At 35.5% G+C, this 22,318-nt stretch overlaps 1 protein-coding gene across 4 annotated transcripts in view; it reads right to left on the bottom strand.

The window, feature by feature from the left end:
- NSRP1 (nuclear speckle splicing regulatory protein 1) overlaps nt 1-21,518 on the bottom strand; it is a 54,393-nt gene extending 32,875 nt beyond the window's left edge. Inside the window, exons 1-3 of one of the 4 annotated variants that reach the window (XM_055334381.1) lie at nt 21,457-21,476; nt 20,995-21,024; nt 20,329-20,425 (exon numbers count right to left, since the gene is read on the bottom strand). In XM_055334381.1, the coding sequence (XP_055190356.1) occupies nt 20,329-20,425; nt 20,995-21,024; nt 21,457-21,476 (147 nt within the window). Of the gene's footprint in view, nt 1-20,328; nt 20,426-20,994; nt 21,025-21,456 lie in introns of all 4 variants that reach the window. The other 3 variants (XM_055334389.1, XM_055334399.1, XM_055334409.1) reach the window with 3 other exon arrangements.
- Nucleotides 21,519-22,318: the final 800 nt, after the last annotated feature.

Below are 22,318 nucleotides of genomic sequence, written 5' to 3'. Positions count from 1 at the left end.
GGCAGAGAACATTAATGGGGTAAAACAATTACTTCATAAAGAAGTCTAAATGATTCAAAAACTATACCACACTTAGAGGTAGTTCCTTAAAGATTAATCATAAATCCAAGGCAGTTCCAGTACAAACCAGGAAGGCTTTGTTTTAGTTTTCAAGAAATTTCACAAACTTACTAAAATGTTTATGTAAGAATAAACATCTAAAAATAATTCAATCAAGTTTAAAGAGAAGTATAAAGGGACTCACTCTACTAGAGAGTAAGATTTACTACTAAGCCGTAACAATAAAACTTGTATAACTGCCATAGCAACATATTAACAATAAACAAGAGCTTAGCAGCAGATTCACAGATATATGGAAACTTGATATGATAAAGATGGCTGATAAATCAGGAGGAAATGCATGTATTTATAGATGGTACTGCAAAACACCTGCACCATTTTAAGAAAAGTAACACTGGATTCCTACCTCACATGTATAAAGGTGAACTCAATATGGATTACAGATCTTTATATAAAAGGTATCACAAATCCAATAGTAGAGAGAATAATCTTGGGAGCCTCAGGGCAGTGACTATCAACTTAAACAAGACTTCTATAAAGCATAAATCATATAGGAGGAAACTGATTTGGCTACATTTAAAAGAGAGAATTTATCCTCCATAAATACTACATTACAGTCAACTCTAAACTTGATAATAAACTAGCTTTTGAACATTGGGCTTAAGTTTATATATTTCTTAAATAACTATTCCAATGGGGCAATTCAGTTTGGCAAGACAATTATTTAGTCCACATGTCATTCAGAAACCTAAGCTCTTTCTAGCTTACTGCTCTATTTGCTAGGGTATGCAGAAAGTTGGGTCATGGCCTAAAATAACAAACCCATTCACCTTCCAACTTGTAACAAGAAAAAAAATCAACATATTTTCTTTTAAGCTACCGAAGCAGAAGTGCACATAAACTTTTGCCCATGTATGACTGACAAAATTAGTCACATGGCCTCAATTAGCTAATGATAAAGTTAAAAAATACAATTAATTAAGCAGCTATGTGCCAAGTTTAAACTGTTACCTTTTGTAAAAGGGAAGACTAGATTTTAGCGAATTACTAGCAGTCTTCACTATAAGGAAAACAAAAAAAAAAAGAGACTGAAAGATTGGCAATCTCTAAAACCAACAAGGGATTACTATCAAAACTATATAAGGAACTCATAAATTATAAAAGAGAGAAACAGAAAATACAACAGAGAAGTGGTCAGTGAATATAAAGGAGAAATTTACAGCACAAGGAATGCCTATAAAACACATTAAGAGATAGCTCAACTTCATTAATATCAATAAAGTGCAAAATAAAAGAACTGAGAACTGATTGTCAGTACTTAATTATACTCTTTAAAAAAATTTTTTTTAATTTATTCATGAGAGATGCAGAGAGAGAGAGAGAGAGAGAGAGAGAAAGAGAGAGAGAGAGGCAGAGACACAGGCAGAGGGAGAAGCAGGCTTCATGCAGGGAGCCTGATGTGGGACTTGATCCCAGGACTCCAGAAACACGCCCTGGGCCGAAGGCAGGTGCTAAACTGCTGAGCCACCTAGGGATCCCCTATACACTCTTTGATTAAAAAATTTCACTCCTAGATATATCCCCCAAAGGAACTCTTTGGTGGGACATGTATGAGAACAGTTTTTTTTTTCTCTTTACAGTACTGTTGTGGTAGGAGAAACTGAGGTAACTTAAATGCTTATTTCTGAGGAAATGGTATCAAATAAAATTGACATAAATACTTATCAACTAGGTATACACGTTGCAATGCAGTGTTGACGGAAAAAAAGATTTGTAATACAATGATATATTTATACATATAAAACACACATGCTCAAAAACACAATACAAGAGGACACATATTCAAGCACATCTATATATCTATCAAACACACGAGGGTATGTTTATAAGGGAATGGGAGAGGGGATTACGGATAAAAAGAAAAAATAATAAAACAGGAAAAGAGCTTTGTACAGGCTGATAATTTAAGTGTGCCTTGAAACAAAGAGTATGACTAACAATTCTGTTTGAAAAAAGTTTACTACATATGTAACTGTTCTTTCCATTGCCAGAAATGTCTCAGTTCCAGAAAGACATACACACACAGATATGAAAATGTCATGAAAAATGCAGTTCTGAAATTATCTTCTCTCTTCTGTGTGGAAACTTCTCTGTGACAGAAAGACATAGCAAAAAGTAGGAGAAATACAAAAAGAGTGTTTAAAGGAGGGTAATTATGGTTCATCAAAAAAAGTACAGTTCTTTAACACTCACATGAAGTGCAAGATACAGAATTAAAGAAAACAAACAGAACATGGTTTTCAATATCCTGTGTTGCATCAGTCAAAAAGCTATAGAAAATATTTTATAAGATTTAGTAAAATCATAATTTACTGCAATTAATGACCTCTTCCAATTATTGCTTAATTCACCAATAAGAAGAAAATTGTATTTTATCCCACTTAAAAACACAAACTTATTTTCCAATGGGACATCATTAACTATATTGGTAATAACTAGCATACTTATGATCAACAGTCAAGGTCTTGCAGTCCTCCCCACACAAATTTTAATGAAATACACTGGCAATTTTTTTTTTTTAAAGACAAGCAACAGTTTGGCACCTAATATATAATCACAATGACTAAGTCAGGTGTGCAGCACCCCCAGTACAGACTTTATTAGAGTTCAGTTATAAATACACAATCTCTTGACACTGAAGATGTAGTTCTTGCAGATAAAGCCCAAAGGCAGGAAATGAATCTTCTCCCAAAAGCTGGTTCTTATCTTTAAAGTAACCTCAAATTATTACTAAACTAATAAAGTAATTTTGTTCCAGAAATGATCTGATCTATTTTATTTTCAGCTTTTGATAAATCCAAGAATGAGATGGGGGATTATTGCTTTTTGTCTCACTAAACACACTGAAACACAACATGAAAATACAGGAAAAAAATTTTTTAATGATTTTTTTTTATGGTAAAGTTGGAATAAGCAATAACAAAGCCTGTCAATAGATGAGGAAGATGTGTATGGTTTTGGAAAAATAAAAAGCTAACTTTGCTATTTAACAGTAAATTTGGAAGCAAAGCTTTTACTATCTTCTAATTAGAAACTGTTAATTAAAAAAATGAGTAAAAAAGATACAATAAGATTGTATACAAACAAACCGGTAATTCAAAAATATAACTACGGTTATTACTGTCTTCTTTATGGAATTTTTTCTAATACAATGGCCCTCTGCTAATGGCCACAATACAACATGAAGATCAAGATTCTATTAAAAAGACACAAAAAAGGTCAGGTTACCAAAATTATGACTGTCAAATACAACATAAGATGGAGACAGCACAAGAAAATTTCAGGTGCCTAATGATTAATGATGATATAGAGAAGATATTAGTTTTATTATAGCAATCTAGGTACCATTTATTACACTTCTACTCTAGGCATTTAATATCATAGCAATATAGGTGCCATTTATTGTTTTTTTTTAAAGACTTTTATTTATTTATTCATGAGAGACACAAAGAGAGAGAGAGAGGCAGAGACACAGGCAGAGGGAGAAGCAGGCTCCATGCAGGGAGCTCAATGTGGGACTCAATTCTGGTACTCCAGGATCACTCCCTGAGCTGAAGGCAGACACTTAACTGCTGAGCCACCCAAGCGTCCCTATAGGTGCCATTTATTACACATCTACTCTATGCTGCACAATGTACTAGGCATTTAAGATATACTCTCTAATCCTTAAAATAAACTTTTAGTAGGCCATATTAAAAAATAGTTTTTTGTTTTTTTTTTAATGTGGAACTGAAACTAAGATTAAACAATTTGCCCAAGATCTTAAAGCTAGGAAAATAATGCAAAGCTTCTGGTTTAAGGTGGCAAATTAATACTGCTGCAAATAATGCTGCAGCCGTCTCCTCCTCTTCTTCCTCTCCTTCTCCAAACCCTCAAAATGACAGAAAGGAAATCCATAATCATACTTCAATGGGAACCTTCAATGGACTCAAAATGTGAGGAAGATAAAAGCCAAGAAACCAAACTGCCCACAGAAATTGAATGCTAGAGAAGGTAGGAATATTTCCCAAGGTGCTACAAACGCTAAGTAAGGGACAGAAAACAGGAAAAGACAGAAGATAGGTTAACTGCAGTTTTTGCATCAGAAGCAGCAATACAAGTGGATTCTTATATTCTGCCTTTTTTGGAAAAGGCAAATAACAGAAATTTCATTTCTGCCACTAGCGGAATGAACGAACACAGGAACTTGAGTAAGCCTGGTAAAATTTTAGAATACCAAGGATAAAGAGAAAAAGCTTAAAACATCTGAAGGGAGTTGGGAGTGCAGATTACTCACAAAGAATTAGATATCACATACTTCCATTTATAAATAGTGGATATAAAAACAAAGTATTATATTTAATAGTTCTATAGGAAAATAATTTTGAACTTGGAATTCTATAGGTAACAAAACTATCTTTCAAGTATGAAGGCCAAATAAGGACATATGCAGGTCTGCAAGGATTCAAAGATTGTTACCCACAGACAGATAATGGGACATCATTAACTCTCCAAAAGAATTACTTGAGAACATATTTATGCAAGTACAAGACAGAGAAGTAGCATGATGAAACCAACAACAAAAAGAACCCCAATAAATTCTAAATGATTCTGGTATTAAAGACAAAATATAAATTATAAACTACTTTTTAAAAAATATATGAGGTCACTAAAAGACAAAGCTTGTGACCTGCAAAGCAGGACTATAGAAACACTTATAGCTATTAATAAGTTTCTTAGGAAAGAAAAATGACTTCTAGTCAAAGAATTTAAAAGAAAACAGACCAAGAATAGAGAAAGATTGCAAAGGGACACTGGGCTGGCTCAGTCAGAAGAGCATGTGAGTTGAACTGAGTATGTGTGTTTTAAGTTCGAGCCCCATGTTACTTAAAAATAAAATCCTAAAACAAAACAAAACAAAAACAAAACAAAAAAAAAACAATTATAAGGAAATAACAAAGAAAAAAGTAATATAATAGAAAACTCAAAGAGTGAATATGATCAGTAATCGAAAAGCTGATTCTTCAAGAAGGCAATAAATAATATAATCAAACTTTTGCCAGGTCTGACCAAGAAAAAGGAGAAAACAAATAAACTTCAGGAATACAGACAGAATCACAAATTAAGAGATTTTAAGAAAATGTTTTAACTATTACTGAAATTCTCTGCAAGGATGATTCGAATCCCTAGAAAAAAAATAAACGATTATTTAGGAAAATATAAATGGACATTAGCTGAAAAGTAGAAATCTGAAATAAAAAAAAAAGAAGAAATGGAAATAGTCAAGGACAAAATGCAAATATATTACTCTGCATTTTAACAAATTTTATTTTTTTAAAGATTTTATTTGAGAGAGAGAAAGCACAGCAGGGAGAGAGGCAGAGGGAGAAGAAGCAGACTCCCCATGAAGCAGAGAGCCTGACGCAGGGCTTGATCTCAGGACCCCAGGATCATGTTCAGAGCTGAAAGCAGAAGCTTCACTAACTGAGCCACCCAAGGCGCCCTGCATTTTAACAACTTTTATTTATTTTTTAAAGATTTTATTTCTTTATTCATGACAGAGAGAGAGAGAGAGAGAGAGAAAGAGGCAGAGACACAGGCAGAGGGAGAAGCAGTCTCCATGCAGGGAGCCCAACGTGGGACTCGATCCATGCTCTCCAGGATCACACCCGGGCTGAAGGTGGTGCTAAACTGCTGCGCCACCGCGCTCCCCATTTTAACATCTTTTAACTACTCTAAGGCAGAGGTTCTTGAATATTTTGGTCTCAACCTTTTTTAATACTTTTAAAACTTACTGAGGACCCAAAGAGCTTTTGCTTATTACATGAGTCATCCTATCAATATTTACCATATTCGATATTAAAAAAGAAAATTTTATTAATTCACTGAATCATAACTATAAATCCATTCATGCTAATGACATTCTTATGAAAAATAAATGTACTTTACAAATAAATTTAGTAAGAAGAGTGGCAGTGTTTTATATTTTCGGTGAATCCCTTTAATAGAAGATTGCTGGGGATCCCTGGATGGCTCAGCGGTTTAGCGCCTGCCTCCGGCCCAGGGCGTGATCCTGGAGACCTGGGATCGAGTCCCACGTCGGGCTCCCGGTGCATGGAGCCTGCTTCTCCCTCTGCCTGTGTCTCTGCTCTCTCTCTCTCTCTGTGTGACTATCATAAATAAAAAATAAAAATAAAAATAAAAATAAAAAAAAAATTAAAAAACGGCAAATAGTGTCTTATTATTATGAAAACAGTATGACTTTGCAGACCTCATGAAAAGATCTTGGGGATCTCTAGAACTCCATATTACAGCTTAAAAAGTTCTAAAGAGTGGTAATGATTGTACAACAATGTAAATGTACCTAACTCCACAACTAAAAATGGCTAAATGGTAAATTTTATGTTATGTATATTTTCCCACAATAAAAAAATTAGCAAATAAAATCCAGCTGCACATATAAAGGAATAGATACACCAAGACCAAGAGGGTTTATTCTAGTAAAGAGTGGTTTCACTTTAGAAAAATCAATGTAATTCACCATAGTAATAGATGTCAAAAAAAAAAAGTGATAAAATTCAATCCAAATGCCTAATAAAAATTTTCAGCATTCTAGATTATTGTCAATTTCCACTAATTTATCCTGTGTTAACAAATAACATCATCAAAATCTCATGACTCAGGGCACCTGGTGGCTCAGTTGTTGAGCATCTGCCCTTGGTTCAGGTCATGATCCTGGAGTCCTGGGATAGAGTTCCAAGTTAGGCTCCCTATAGGGGAGCCTGCTTCTCCTCTCCCTATGCCTATGTCTCTGCCTCTTTCTTGTGTCTCTCATGAATAAATAAAATCTTAAAAAAAAAATAACGAAAACCAAAATCCCATGGCTTACGGTATAAAGGTTTATTTCTTGCTCATGCTACATGTCCATTATGGATGGCTTGTAGGTCCATACTGACTTCATTCCAGGCTGAAGGCAGACTCTATCTGCCATACGCTGTTCATATTGGCAGAGCGGAAAAGCAACGGCTAAATCATAAGATGGCTCTGAAAGCTTCTGCTCAGATATAGCTTATCAGTTTCACTCACATTCCACTGGTTAAACAAGTCTCATGGATAAGCTTAGTATCAAGGGCAGAAAGTATATTCTCTCACAGGGAGGAGCATCTTATAGAACTCTATAGAGATGGACCCAGTAGACAGGATTACCCAAAAATTGTAAACAAAAAGATTTAGAAATGATATACCTACAACAGAGGGCAACTTCTCCAATTTGAAAAAGGGTATTTACCATGAACCTAGAGCAAATGTAACTATTGCTATATATCAGCAATAAATACTTAGAAAAAATATAACAATAAATTTAAAAGATCCCAATCAAGCATATGAGCTATGAAATCAATTAACTATGTGATCTTAGGCAAGTTAAACTCTCTGCTCACTTACTCAACTGTAAAATGAAGATGACAACACCCTATTTCAATGATTTTACAACATATTTTTTTTCACATTTTAATGTCTCAGAAATTGATGACATCTTAAAAATAATAGCTGTCACCCAGGAAGCAATAATGATATGCCAAATGAAAATCTCCACTGACACTTTCTGGTGACATCAAGAAAGTATCACTAATGAAGCATCTTAGAACCAATATATCAAACCAAATTATAATGCTAGAGTAACTGAAATAAAACTGCACTGGAAAAGGATTACAGAAAGAAATCAATGGAACAGAATAGTCTAGAGAAACAGACCCCCATATTTATGGGAATTTAATATACAATAAATGAACCATTTTACATCACTGAGAAAGGCACAAAACAGTACTTCTCAGTCCTATTATACTCAATACCCTTCTTTTATAGGGCTCTTTATATCGAAATGAAACACAGATAATAAACCTTCTATACAATTTTTTAAAATTATAGACATATTCCTTCTTTTTTGTGCAGCTTTGGATACACACATATATATCCATAAAGAACTATAAAGAATAAAGGGAAGTAACTTATAATGGAATAATACTGTATTTCTATGTGTAACTGCATAAGCATATTAGAAAATAGTAAGTATCAAAGTATCATTCTACCACATAGACTCACTATAATCACCATTAATGCTATAGATACAAATCCTACTGCAGAACTGATAACTAAATATCACAACTGATATTGATGATGGTGACATAATTTTTTTAAATGAACGCTCTGTAAAAGTTCTCTCCCCCTCTCCCCTGGTAAAAACAAAATAAGATATAATCTTCTCTTGATGTACAAGACAAATTAGCAGAAATTTTAGCATATGTTTTGCCATGTAAAAATACTTTTCTAAAAGTATTAAAATTTTGGTTAAACTTATTTAATAAAAAAATGTACAGGGGGATCCCTGGGTGGCGCAGCGGTTTGGCACCTGCCTTTGGCCCAGGGCGCGATCCTGGAGACCCGGGATCGAATCCCACGTCGGGCTCCCAGTGCATGGAGCCTGCTTCTCCCTCTGCCTGTGTCTCTGCCTCTCTCTCTCTCTGTGTGACTATCATAAATAATAAATAAATAAATAAATAAATAAATAAATAAATAAAAAAAAAATGTACAAAAGATTTTGTGTTTATGTGCAAAAAGAACTTAGGGATAGCCTCATAAAATTATAGTTTTTAATCTATATAAATGTTCAGAGGGATCTTACCTATATAGATGGGGGTCATGAAATGCAGAATATCTACTTTCCCTGGCCCACATCAAAAACTGGTGTCAATAATACTCTCAAAAACTGCAATAAGCAGGAGCCACCATAAAAATTTCCCAATGCCTCTCTGGAAGTAGTGACACCTCTACTGAAAACCCTTGGGAGAAACTCTTCAAAAAAATATTCTGGACAACTGAATATCCACTTTGTTGAAAGTTAATAGCCCCATCTCCTTAAAATATTCCTAAATCACTGGAATCAGAGCTGTGCAATTTCACATGGTAAAAACCATGTCTCAACATAACTTCTATTTGTGTTCCTTTTCCAACCAGTAAACAAGACGGAGTCTCTGAAGTCTGTCTGATCTCTGCCAGTCCCCAGACTAACCCTTTTTCTGAAATCCATTCTCTCAAAACTTTTTTCTCAAGATTTTATTTGCTTACTTGACAGAGAGAGAAAGAGAGAGAGTGCACATAAGCAAGGGGGACCAGCAGGCAAAGAGAGAGGAAGAAGCAGGCTCCCCACTGAGCAGAGAGCACCAGGTGGGGCTAGATCTCAGAACCCTGAGATCATGACCTGAGCCAAAGGCAGACACTTAACAGACTGGGACACCAGGCACCCCTCTCTCAAACTTTTAAAATTCTATTATAAACAACCTACCTCTCAAAGGAAGTATTATAATGTTTAAAAGCATGGACTTTGGAATCAGGCAGATCCAGATTCAAATATCTTACTATTACCCAAGTGCTCTGTGTGGGATATACACCAATTTACTGCTTGACACTTTTGCTTCTTTAGCTATATAATCTCTTCTTTTCTTTAGCTTCTTCCCTTCCAGCTTAAACATACATAAATCATCTCTATCCTAAGAAAACAAGGAAAATTCCACTAACTCTACTATTATTCCTTCAAGTTATCATCTCCAACTCTTCTCTCTCTTCCCTGTCAAATCCCTTCAGAATAAGACCACAAATTAAATCAAATGAGTTAACGGTCAGGTAATAAAACAATAAAAAGGATGGAAAGGGAGACTGAAGAACTAAGAAAACATACTGAGGACTGAAATAACACCATTAGAGGTAATAAATCAGAAACAGCAAAAAACAGAAAAGACCTAAATACCAACAAAGGTTTAAGATAATGTTTAATTCAGAGAAAAAAGACAAAAATTGATTAATTTCCCCAAATATCTGTTTAACTCTTATGTTACCTGGCTTTACTTTATCTTGGTCCTTGTCACCTTGTAAATTAACATGTAATTTACTTATCTGTTAGATAACTATCACCTCTCTTCCTCTCACAAGAATGTAAGCTCCACAAGGGCCATGGCTTTGTTTTGTTTCATTGGCACAGAACAGAAATCACTAAATATTTATTGAGTAAAATAATAAGTGCACAACAATATAAAAACCAAGATGATCCTCCAAAAAGATAACCTAGCAAATGGATCAGAAAAAGTATTCTGATACAGTGATAGTAAGTTTTTGGGAAATGATGAAAAAAATTAGATATTTATTTATATATTAATTTTAAAGATTTTATTTATTTATTCATGAAAGACACAGAGAGAGACAGACCTAGACAGAGGGAGAAGCAGGCTCCCCGAAGAGAGCCCGATATGGGACTCCACCCTCGGATCCAGAACCTGAAGGCAGTAGGCAGTCGCTCAACTGCTGAGCTACCCAGGCATCCAGAAAAAATTAAATATTTAGATAAAAAGCAACAATTCATTCCAGGAAAAAATAATTCCAAATGATTTGCACCAAAACACATTGAACTTAAAGAATAAAAAGAAAATACCCACTAGCTGTCCAAGCCAATAAAAAAGTCATCTAGAAGAGAGATTTAAAAAACAAAACACTATAGTATTGTACTTTCTCATAAGAATATTCTACAACAGGGAAAATGACTAATGTCTACAAGGTTTTGAAATAAATTGTTATTCTAGAAATAGTACACCCATTCAAACATATTTAGGTGATAAAAGCAATAAGCAATTATTTCTTAATAATTAAGATTGTTAGGAAAAAATGTCCCTATGAGCACCTGCTGAAAAACTACTCAACAATGAAATTAAAAAAAAAAAAAAAAAAAAAGAAAGAAATTAAGCCAAAGACCTCAGAAATGGAAAGCACCAGTAAAAAGACTAGCAAGAGTGCACCAAATCAGACTAAATAACAATTAAAAGATTCCAGGAATATAAGGATGGCTTAACTTCAAAAAATAAATTCATGGTAATAGATGCTAAAAGATTAAAATTTAATACTCATTTATAATAAAAATTCTTAGTAAACTAGAAACAGTACCAAAAACTTACAGCTCAAACATCACATTTAATTATAAAACTTTATAAGCAACTCCCATTAAAGTCAGATGTGTAATAAGAATGTTTCTATCACTGTTTTCTATTTAGCACTACATTGTAGTTTCCAGGTAATGCAATTACACACACACACACAGAGGAATAAGAAATATTAGTGGAAAAAAAAAAGAAATATTAGTGAAAAGAACTCAAAAGAAATCATAAAGTTATGAGATCTACTATATAGGAACCAGAATTAAATCAATAAAAAAATAAGCAGCATTCATATGTACTAGTAATAAGAATTCACAAAAAAAGTCCCTTCTACAACAGCAACAAATTGAAGGTACCTAGATAAATCTAATAAAAGATGTGTATGATCTTAATTAAAGAAATTTTCAAATTGTACTAAAGGATATATAAAACACCTAAACAAATAAAGATATATGGCGTCTTCGTAAATGAAAAGACTAAAATATTAAAAAATCAATTCTCTTCTAAGCTAACCTATAAAACCAATACAAGTCCAATCAAGATACTTAGTTTTTATTTTTATTTTTTTTTATGATTTTATTTATTTATTCATAGAGACACACACAGAGAGAGAGAGAGAGAGAGAGAGGCAGAGGCACAGGCAGAGGGAGAAGCAAGCTCCATGCAGGGAGCCTGATGTGGGACTCGATCCAGGGTCCCCAGGATCAAACCCCGGGCTGCAGGCGGCGCTAAACTGCTGCACCACTGGGGCTGCCCAAGATACTTAGCTTTTAAAATGTGTACTTGAAGGTGCACTAAAATTCACTTACTAAGGCAATTTTAAAGACTCAAATAGGGCAAGACAGCAAGAGAATAGCAAGACAATGTATGACTTTGCAAGTGAAAAATAAGGATTCTGGTCCTCATCCTAAGAGCAATGGGAAGTCCATAGTGATTTAAAAACCAGGAAGAGGGGATGATCCCTGGGTGGCGCAGCGGTTTGGCGCCTGCCTTTGGCCCAGGGCGCGACCCTGGAGACCCGGGATCGAATCCCACATCAGGCTCCCGGTGCATGGAGCCTGCTTCTCCCTCTGCCTGTGTCTCTGCCTCTCTCTCTCTCTCTCTCTCTTTGTGACTATCATAAAAAAAAAAAAAAAAAAAAAATTTAAAAACCAGGAAGAGGACTTTATCTGAAGTGTACAAAAATGTATTGGAGAAGCTTAAAAGATACCTTGGGAAGTCACTGAAAATGGCAGAATATGGATGCACAGAACTTTCTTTTTTAACACTGGCAAAAAAAAAAAAAAAGTCAGAATCAGTATTTTCAGAACTCTGGAAATTAACTAAAAGCTTAAAGGAGTCCAGGGAGCATTTATTCAAGAACAGCTGAATCTCAGTAAGAACTCTGTAACATTTTAACTTCCCCCATTTCCATCATCCCCTCCCTAGTGTCATGGTAGCCTAAAAACAACGGCCTACAACCATGGCAGATTGTATTGTGCTGCAGAAACCAGCAGTCTAGCAGCCACTAGAGAAGGCAGAATGGGGTGAGAGATCCTTCAAAACCTCTATCCCAGAGAATTATTATTGGACCTGTCTGGTGGTTCCCGGAAGACACACCACTCACAAGGCTGGCTTTATTTAACTTGACAGAGCACCAAAGTAAAAGAGCCTTTTCCCTGGAGCTGTCTGTCAAAAACAATCAAAGACAACTGCTGAACATCAGGGCTGCCTGCCATAATGCATACCAGTTGTAACGTTTGGGGAAAAATAGGCTAACCAAAAAGCTTTAAAAATGTTGAGAAATAAGATGTTCAATGGGGGCTTTGAAAGCTCTCGCATATTCCTGAGGATCATGAAGTCCACATGCATACAGACATTTGTGCCTGATCAGGAAAGACCTGAGAATGTCCTAAACTCTTACAACTGACCCTGAGGCTCTGCACAAGCAAGAAGTGAAGGCTAAGGCAAAGCTGTAAAATGCCTGATGGTATACTGCAGACATGCCCTGCAATTAGAGCCCCTTGGCAGACTGGAGACTTATTAGTTAACAAGTATTTAAAGAAATCTCTGTCAAATCATTAGCTAACCACTAAGCTAACCAAACATGACTTCAGTGGCCACACACAACAAAACATATAAACTTTAAGAATTAGTTCAGCAAGGCCATTACATAAAAAACAAAACAACAAAAAACAGCAAAAAACTATAAACCTTGGAAAGAGGAAAGGCTCTGGTTTCCAGAGTTGGCAAACGGTAGTATTTTAAACTTTCAGTTCCCAATCAAAAATTAAGAGACATGCAAAGACACAAGAAAGTATGATCCATACACAGAATGCAGTCAAAGAACCAAAGAAAACATCTAAAGAACTAAAGTATGAGAACAATGTCTCATCAAATAGAGAATACCAATAAAGAGATAGAAATTATAAAACAAAACACTCAAGTTGAAAAATACAATAATGCTGGCACATTATATTTCATACCAAAATTTTTTTTTAAAAGTTGCCCATGTACAAACATAAGTAAGTCTGGCTAAAAATGCATAGATTTAAATATAGATTCAAAAATCAATTATACATATCTACAAGGACTCATGATTAATAGTAGGATTTCCTTCCTAAAAAAAGATAATAAATTCCTACCTCATCTCATCTTCATAATCTGGGTTCCCTCAGCTACTTCTCTAATTTTACCTTCCAATAGGATGGGAACAGAAATGAAAATTCTCAGGGCACCTGGCTGGCTCAGTCAGTAAAGCACATGACTCTTGATCATGGGGTCGTGAGTTTAAGTCCCACACTGGGTGTACAGCTTACTTAAAAAAAAAAAAAAAAAGGGATCCCTGGGTGGCGCAGGGGTTTGACGCCTGCCTTTGGCCCAGGGCCCGATCCTGGAGACCCGGGATCGAATCCCACATCGGGCTCCCGGTGCATGGAGCCTGCTTCTCCCTCTGCCTGTGTCTCTGCCTATCTCTCTCTCTCTCTGTGTGACTATCATAAATTAAAAAAAAAAAAAAAAAAAAAGACTTCTCTTGTCATCTGTCCCACTCCTGACAGACTTCTATCATTTAGTGCTGTCTTTTTCTCTCCTCTTGCATTTTCTTAGGTTTCTGTTTCACTTATGGACAGCAAGTCAAGGGGATGCCTTTTTTAGTAAAACTGCACAATTACTTCAAATCCTTCATGGCTTATATTGCTGTTAGATATACTCAATATCATGAATTTACCAGGAATTCATTTTAGTAGTATGAGAAAAGTATGAAAAATTCTTAGTCATCACTAAAATAATATACATTTTCTGCTTTCCATACATAATCTGTTTTGTCATGTTTACATAAAACTGTCATTTTAACTATACCAGACTATATTCAGAGAAATAGAAAATTATTATAACTGACGAAAAACCACAACTGAAACTTTATTGGTTCAGATGTACTATACTGTTGTGACAGATTAACATTTTAACTTTTTCTCACTATTAGCAAACCAAATAGGCATCCAACCAAAATAATTAGTTTTTTCATTAGGAAAAACAGACCTATGCAGACTACTTTCCTTGAAAATGCTTTTATTTATTTATTTATTTATTTTTAATTTTTATTTATTTATGATAGTCACACAGAATGAGAGAGAGAGGCAGAGACACAGGCAGAGGGAGAAGCAGGCTCCATGCACCGGGAGCCCGACGTGGGATTCGATCCCGGGTCTCCAGGATCGTGCCCTGGGCCAAAGGCAGGCGCCAAACCGCTGCGCCACCCAGGGATCCCGAAAATGCTTTTAAAAGATTGGAATTAAAGTGGAGAAAGATTAAGAAATAGTGAAAGCAACGAAGTGTTATCATGTAACCCAGTTACTTATTAATGTTTCTAACTTCAAGAATATACAATTATGGCTATCTTTTTTAAAGCACTCATTTCCTTCTATTCTTCAAAATTACAATAACAATATAACTTTTTTGAAAACTAAAAAACCCACATGCTATCATCCAAAAAAAAATAACAGATTTCATTTATTTTTCTATTTGCACATATGTATACAACCATACTTATTCAGTTTTGTATTCTGCTCATTTCACTTTACTTCATGCTTCTAAGTAGTTCCAATACTCACGGTTTCATTATGCCTTCTATCAGATGAAATGTGTTATTTCCTTCTATATTTTAACATGATTTAAAATCTAAGTATCTTATAGGCAATGCTTATCAAATTCACCATTAATTTTTCTTAAAAAATATTTTTTCAATTATACAACTACTGTGGAAAATTTGGAAAATACATAAAAATACAAAAAACAACCGTTCATCAGTAGACTACACAAAGACAACTATAATTAATATTCTGCAATGCCTTCTTTTTTCCTTTGATTTTATCTGTAACAATTTTGTATATACATCACACCACATTTAGCCATACACTTATTGTAGAAAGCTGGACTGGCTCTAAGTTTTTGCCTTCATAAACAACCCTGAAACAAAGATTTTTGAGTATCTATAAATCTTTAATTCAAATTTCTGATAATTTCTTCCAGAGAGAATTTTAGAAGGGAAAATACAGGCAGTTTGACTTTGATTGATATACTGAGTTAAACACACTTAACTTCTAAAGGATTGATATAAATTGCATAGCTATATTCCAAAAGGGGCACCAACTTACACTAACACAAGTGTGAATACCCATTTCACCAAAACCTTGCCATTACCATTCTCTAAAAGTATTTGCTAATATAGTAAAAAATGGCAGCTCATGGTTGTCCTAATTTAATTTACACTTCTTAAATATACTATGATGAAATATCTGTAATGTTTATTAGATATTTCTATTCTATATTTGTCTATAAATGCATTTTCCTGGAGTATTAGTGTTTTCATAAATGCTTCATACATCTTGTGACAAATGAACGCTTAACCTATAAAAGGACTATACAATGGCTTCTGAGTGACTCAAAGTGCAATTTTTGTTATCATCCACCATTTATCTGACATTTCTGACACGTTTAAGAAAACTAAATTAATAAATATTTGCTATCTAGCTTAACTCAGTAATTCTTTTTTTTTTTTTAACTTAGTAATTCTGTAAAGAGATCAAAGAGTTCTGTATCTTGATCCAATCTGAAAATTGTTGCTTTTGGATAAAGATACTAAACTGCAACAACTTTCATGTTGTATTGCTCATACTTCTTTCATGGAATTACAATGTAAAATAGGATCTTACAAGAACATTGTCTACAAATAAGTATTTCAGTTGCCAAGATTAAAAGGAAAAGCCATTGGCTCTGCAAAATGCACAAGCACTTAGTAGCAACAAAGATCTAAAATGAAGTTCCTTGTTTTACCTGTCATGCAAAATCTATTTTAGTCACTGACCATCTTACAACATCTGTGAAAAACTACTGGTTATCACAAGTACTTTTGAGAATAATTGTGTAGACCAGGGGTCAGCAAGTTATAGCCAAATCCAGCCACCCCTCTTTTTATAAGTGAAGTTTTATTAAAATACATTCATTAGTCATGTTCGTTTGCTTACATATTATCTAATGGCTGCTTTCACAGCAAGAGAGTGAAGTTCAACAGTTAGTCTGCAAAATCCAAACATCTACTACCTGGCTCTTTACAATTTAGACAGCTAAAGCATCTGAGTAAGTAACTTTACATGTAGTAAACGTATCAGTATAGATATCCAGAACCTAACCCATGGAGCTCATATAGCAAAAAGACTTGCAAGTAAGTTACAACACAAGGTATAAAAAGCTAAGTGCTAAGAAAAGAACAGCGACCAAAAAAGGATGAGACTGCTTCCCCTGAGGGAAATGAAGAAAGCAGCTTTTGCAACGAGTTTTGAAGGATGGCTATAATTTGGACACGCAGAATGAGGAGACTTCAAGTGTCAAGAAAAGCAGAGGTGCAAAAAAACTCAAACGCATACATACACAGAGGAGCACAGTTAGAAAAAATGTTAATAAGCATTTGGAAGCCAGAGCACAGTGAAGGCTTTCAATGTCAGGCTTTCAATAGCAGTTTAGATTTATTTTATTTATTTATTTTATTTTATTTTATTTATTTTTTTAGCAGTTTAGATTTTAAATACGATTAGGTTCAAAAGCAAGAGAGTTACAAGTGAATAGAACTTTAAAAAGATCAATCTGTAAACAGTATTTCAAATTAATTTAAGGAGACAGATGATAAAGAAATTAGTTACAAAGCTATTAAAATCTAAGTAATGAAGGTGGTGGCAATGGGACTGGAAGAGGATACACTGGAATAAACACATTACTATCATAGCAAAACCTTTCTAACACATAATCAGACAGTAGCATTTGGATACAATATAAACTTCTTACTCATATAGGGTAAAAACTCCCATCTTCCCTACCTTTGAACAAAAACAATGACTTCTAATTAGTTTCGATAATTTTTAAAAGACGAATCATTTAAATAGTACTTTCCTACTTTTAAAACTTACTCTGGATTTATAAGTATATATTAAAATTGAATTCATTTACTAGGGCCCCATCTGCTGGACCACTGGAAACAAAGTGTGATCTTAAATTTGGGCTCTTAAATGCTTCTTAATTGCTGCAAGCACCAATGCATTTGCTTTGTAGCAGCTCCTTTCCAGGTATATCAAATGCCCTCTTTAGGAAAGAACCATAAAATATCTTTCTCCACATTTTCCCCAAGGCACCAATAATTTCATTGCTGCCTAAATTGTTGATTTTTAAATAAGAGATTTGTATTCAAACCACACAACTATTTAAATATACTTAAGAAATTTACTTCTCAGTATAAGAATAAGCTGGAATTCATCAGACTGATCTCATTATTGGTAAGTTGTTACACTAAAAAAGTTTTATATTCTGTTCATTAAGAACTAAGCTACAACTTTCTTGTCAGTTGGCTTCTGGCTGAGCTCTACCAAAGGAAAACAAAGATGATCTACTGGAAAGATCAAAAACAAAGTATTCCTCTCTGCGCTTTTCTCTACTCGACAGAATTTCCCCAGTGGCTTCAGCTTCTTCTGTAAGAATCTAGTTCCCAGGTCACCCTAGCTCTTGGCCTCCAAGACCTATATCTTACCTGTATCCCTCCATTTATCACTACTTGCTCTTACTACTGCTAATCCCTGGGTTGCCTCACCATCCTCTTTTTGACTACTTATGTAACTAATTCTCTGCTAATTAATTTTTTTTAAGTCCACTTTATTATTTTTTTTTAAATTTTTATTTATTTATGATAGTCACACAGAGAGAGAGAGAGAGGCAGAGACATAGGCAGAGGGAGAAGCAGGCTCCATGCACCGGGAGCCCGACGTGGGATTCGATCCGAGGCCAAAGGCAGGCGCCAAACCGCTGGGCCAAAGGCAGGCGCCAAACCGCTGCGCCACCCAGGGATCCCCTCTGCTAATTAATTAAACTAATTAACTTTAATTAACTAATTAAAGTCCCTCTATGTAAAAGAAGGGGAGAGGAAAAGAGGGAGGGGGAGACAGAAAGAAGAAAGAGCAAAATGGACTAGCCCAGCTTTTCTGGCTCTAGTGTATCCACTGTCCAGCCTCATTTCACAATGGAAAAGAAAGAACAATAACATGTGTAAACTTTAAATCACTTGTGTACATCCATCCTTCTCAGATTTTTGCTTTGTGTTACATGGTATGCCAGGATGTGAAACTACAGAATAAGCATGTCCATGGTAGGTTTTATATATATATATATATATATTTGTATATTAGAACAAACGACAGAAGTGTTGTCATTTCAATGGAGAATAGTCTTCAACAAACGACAATGGGACAACTGGATATCTATATGCAAATAATAAAGACCCCTATTTCATACAGTATACAAAAATTAACTCAAAATTGGATCACAGACCTAAATTTAAGTAGTAAAACTACAACCCAGGTATAAATCTTTGTGCCACTGGATTAAGGAGTGGTTTCTTAGGTACGCCACCAAAGCAGTAGAAACCTAAGGAAAAAAATAAATTGGACTTTCTCAAAGTTGAACTTTCGTGCTTTAAAGGATACTACCAAGAAAGTGAAAAGATAACCCACAGAATGGGAGAAAATATTTACAAATTATATCTAATAAGGGACTAGTATCTAGAGTATATAAAGATGGGGCGCCTGGGTGGCTCAGTCAGTTAAGTGTCTGATCCCAGGTCATGGTATGGAGCCCCATATCAGGCTCATCAGGTCATGATCCCAGAGTCCTGGGATGGAGCCCCATATCAGGCTCCCTGCTCCGTGGGAAGTCTGCTTCTCCTTCTCCCTCTGCCTGCTGTTCCCCCTTTTTGTTCTCTCTCCCTCTCTCTCTGTCATATAAATAAAATCTTAAAAAAAAAAAAAAAAGAATATATAAAGAAATTTTACAACTCTTAAAAGGACAAATAATCCAATTTTAAAATAGGCAAATGATACCAAAAGACATTTCTCCATAGATGCTATCTAAATGGCCAATATCACTGGCCATCAGGGAAATGCAAATAAAAATCATAATGTGATAGTTGTCTGGGCAGAATGTAGGGAAGTAGACTGTATCTAGAACCAATTTCTTCAACAGAAGGAAAGCAAAAAGGAGTATGTTCAAGTATACTGAACATTATAAAATGCAATATGTTCAAGTATATACCTATTGCATCATAACATATGTAAAACCTGAAAGAAAAGCTACCTGTCTGCCAGAACAAAGGAAGTACGAGATTAACTGATGCAAAAAGTCTTAGAAATACAGAAAACGACTTAAGTATTAGACAAGGATAGATACATTTGGGGTTGTTTCTGCTATAAGCTGTGGATTTCACAGGAAAACATTGTTTTGGCTGCTAAAACAAAAAATATTCACATTAGATGTTATTGTAGTAGTATCAACAGCTCATTTTCAGGGATCTGTATATTAACAATTTTGTCACATCAGTATTAGCTGTCTCAAACAACTCTGTATAACTGCTTAGAAATAACTGAAATTCACAACTTAAAAAAACACTTAGATCATCCATGTATCACTTGTGAAGAAAAAAAATCAGTGAGAAGTCTTTCTTTAAATATTCCTTTTGATAATGCTGTAAATATAATTATCACATACTATACATTACACAAACTTATATATAATATATACTTATATATAATATTTAGAGTGTATATATTATATATACATTATATGTTACATAATACGCCGGATACACTGCGATGACAAGGCACGCAAAGATATCAAATTTGCAAGTTCTATTAAAAATATTATTTCCAACAATGCAACGGAAAAACATAGGTTCCCTTACCTCATCATCATCATCATCAGAATCATTTCCAAACACTGATGGTTTTTGCAAAACAGGGTGCAACTGCTGTGCTTTCTTTGGCAAAATAAGCCCATACCTGCATTTTTTTTTTGAAATAGAAATTACACCATTATATTTAAATGTTAAAAAATAATACATCCACTACCTCTTCCAGATGAAGCTAACACGCCAAAACATATCATATAGGTCATGAACATGTAACAGTTTCTGCTTTTTAGTGATCTCAAAATTCTAATGTGCGTTAAGATTTTATAACTATTACTTTTAAGTAACTATTTGCAGACAAGAGCCAAATTCAAATACCATTTTAATCAAAGAAAAGAAGTAATTAAAGAATGTTTTAGATAATGAAATAATAGTATTGTTTTAGAAAGAACATGTTAGCGGAAAGCTGTTAATGCCCACTAACTGAGAAACCCCTGTAGACACGGGGCAAATGCCCACTACACTCTACTGAGTTCATTTGCTGTCTTGGATCATCTCAGAGAACCGTCTGATCCAACTCATTTAGTCTCTCACGTTTTTGGCCTTTAAAATGCCGAGATCACGGGAAGTAAGGATTATACATCAAAGGTAAAACTTCCAAGAACACGTAATGTTTGTCTCTCTTGCGGTAATGTATACCCCAGTTCCCTATATGCCTACCCTTTTCTGTGGTTTCTCAGCACAACATTCCTAAAACAAGAAGGGAGGGCGGGAATCAGGACTTGAGCAGCCAAGGAGAATAAGGCCGTCTAAGGAAGCCAGGAATTGTCTCTTCTCATTGCCCATGAAAGCATCCAACCGGGGAGAAACTCAAGCGCGGGGTAGGAAGCAAGACTGAGGGGCCTCAGACCGAGCTTTTGGAAAATAGAAAAGTCTCGCTCTCTGCCCCTCAGCCTAACTTCCTTTATTTCCTCACAAGTTTCTCCCTCAAACTTCGGGCTTCCATCCTGGAAAATGTGGGGGGGGGAGGGGAATGTGTTCCTCAGGATTTCTCGCTTTTCCCCGTCTCTATCCCTGACGACACAAGCCCCTTCATTTCCAGCGCACTTTTACTCCTCGGCCAAAGACAAAGTCGCCGTCATTTTCCGTTCCCAGCCTGACCCTAACTCCCGGATCACTCACTGCCTGCCCGGAATCGCCATCTTGCTCCCGTCTCCGCTGAACGTGGCCGACGCCGACGTGACGCTGACGCAGACGCCGACGTCGTCCCGTAAACTCTCGCGCGGATTTGGGAGGTGCGGACCGCTTGTGGCTGCTGAGTCCTTTTGAGTTGCAAGCGCCTTGTGGGGAGCCGACTCCTACGGCCTTCGGCTTTGTTTGTAAACCCACTGGCTGTCTCGAATTTAATGGGAGGAAAGGAATGACAAAATTCTAAGCCAGTAGTTCCCAAAGTGTGGAGCATCATCCGGGAATTCGTTAAATGCGAATTCCCTGCCCTTTCCCAGAACTCCTGTCTCTGAAACTCCGGGATGGGACCCAGCAATCTGAATTTTAGCGAACCCTCCAGGTAACTCTGATAACCACTCAAATTTGAAAAACACTGCCCTAAGGCTATCGATATTTGTGTCCCCCCCCACCCCCCTCCCCCGCGCGGAGGTAATCTGTGTGAGTATACCTGGCTCCGGTAACTCGGCAGAAGATGAAAATCTCTATACGTTAATACAGGACCTGTGCTCACGGGACAAAGGGATGAATAACATCGTGTCAATACTGGGTATAAAAGTCAAAATCATATATATGTATATTTTTAAATCTAGTCACATTCCGTCTGTTCATTCACTAGCAGTTGGCCCATTCCAAGCTGGTCTTAGGGCAACCAAAGATACCTTTTCAATTAACAGAAGGATGTTAAAATACTCGACTATAATTGTGGATCTATTTCTCCTTTTAATTCTGTCAGTTTTGTTTCTTGTATTTTGCAGTTCTGTTATTAGGTATATAAACACTTAGGATTGTTAGGTCCTCTTGCATTGATCTCTGTGCC

The sequence above is a fragment of the Nyctereutes procyonoides genome, unplaced genomic scaffold (genome assembly GCF_905146905.1).
Source record: "Nyctereutes procyonoides isolate TBG_1078 unplaced genomic scaffold, NYPRO_anot_genome, whole genome shotgun sequence".
Taxonomy (NCBI): domain Eukaryota; kingdom Metazoa; phylum Chordata; class Mammalia; order Carnivora; family Canidae; genus Nyctereutes; species Nyctereutes procyonoides.
This window is presented reverse-complemented; position numbering and strand designations above follow the sequence as displayed.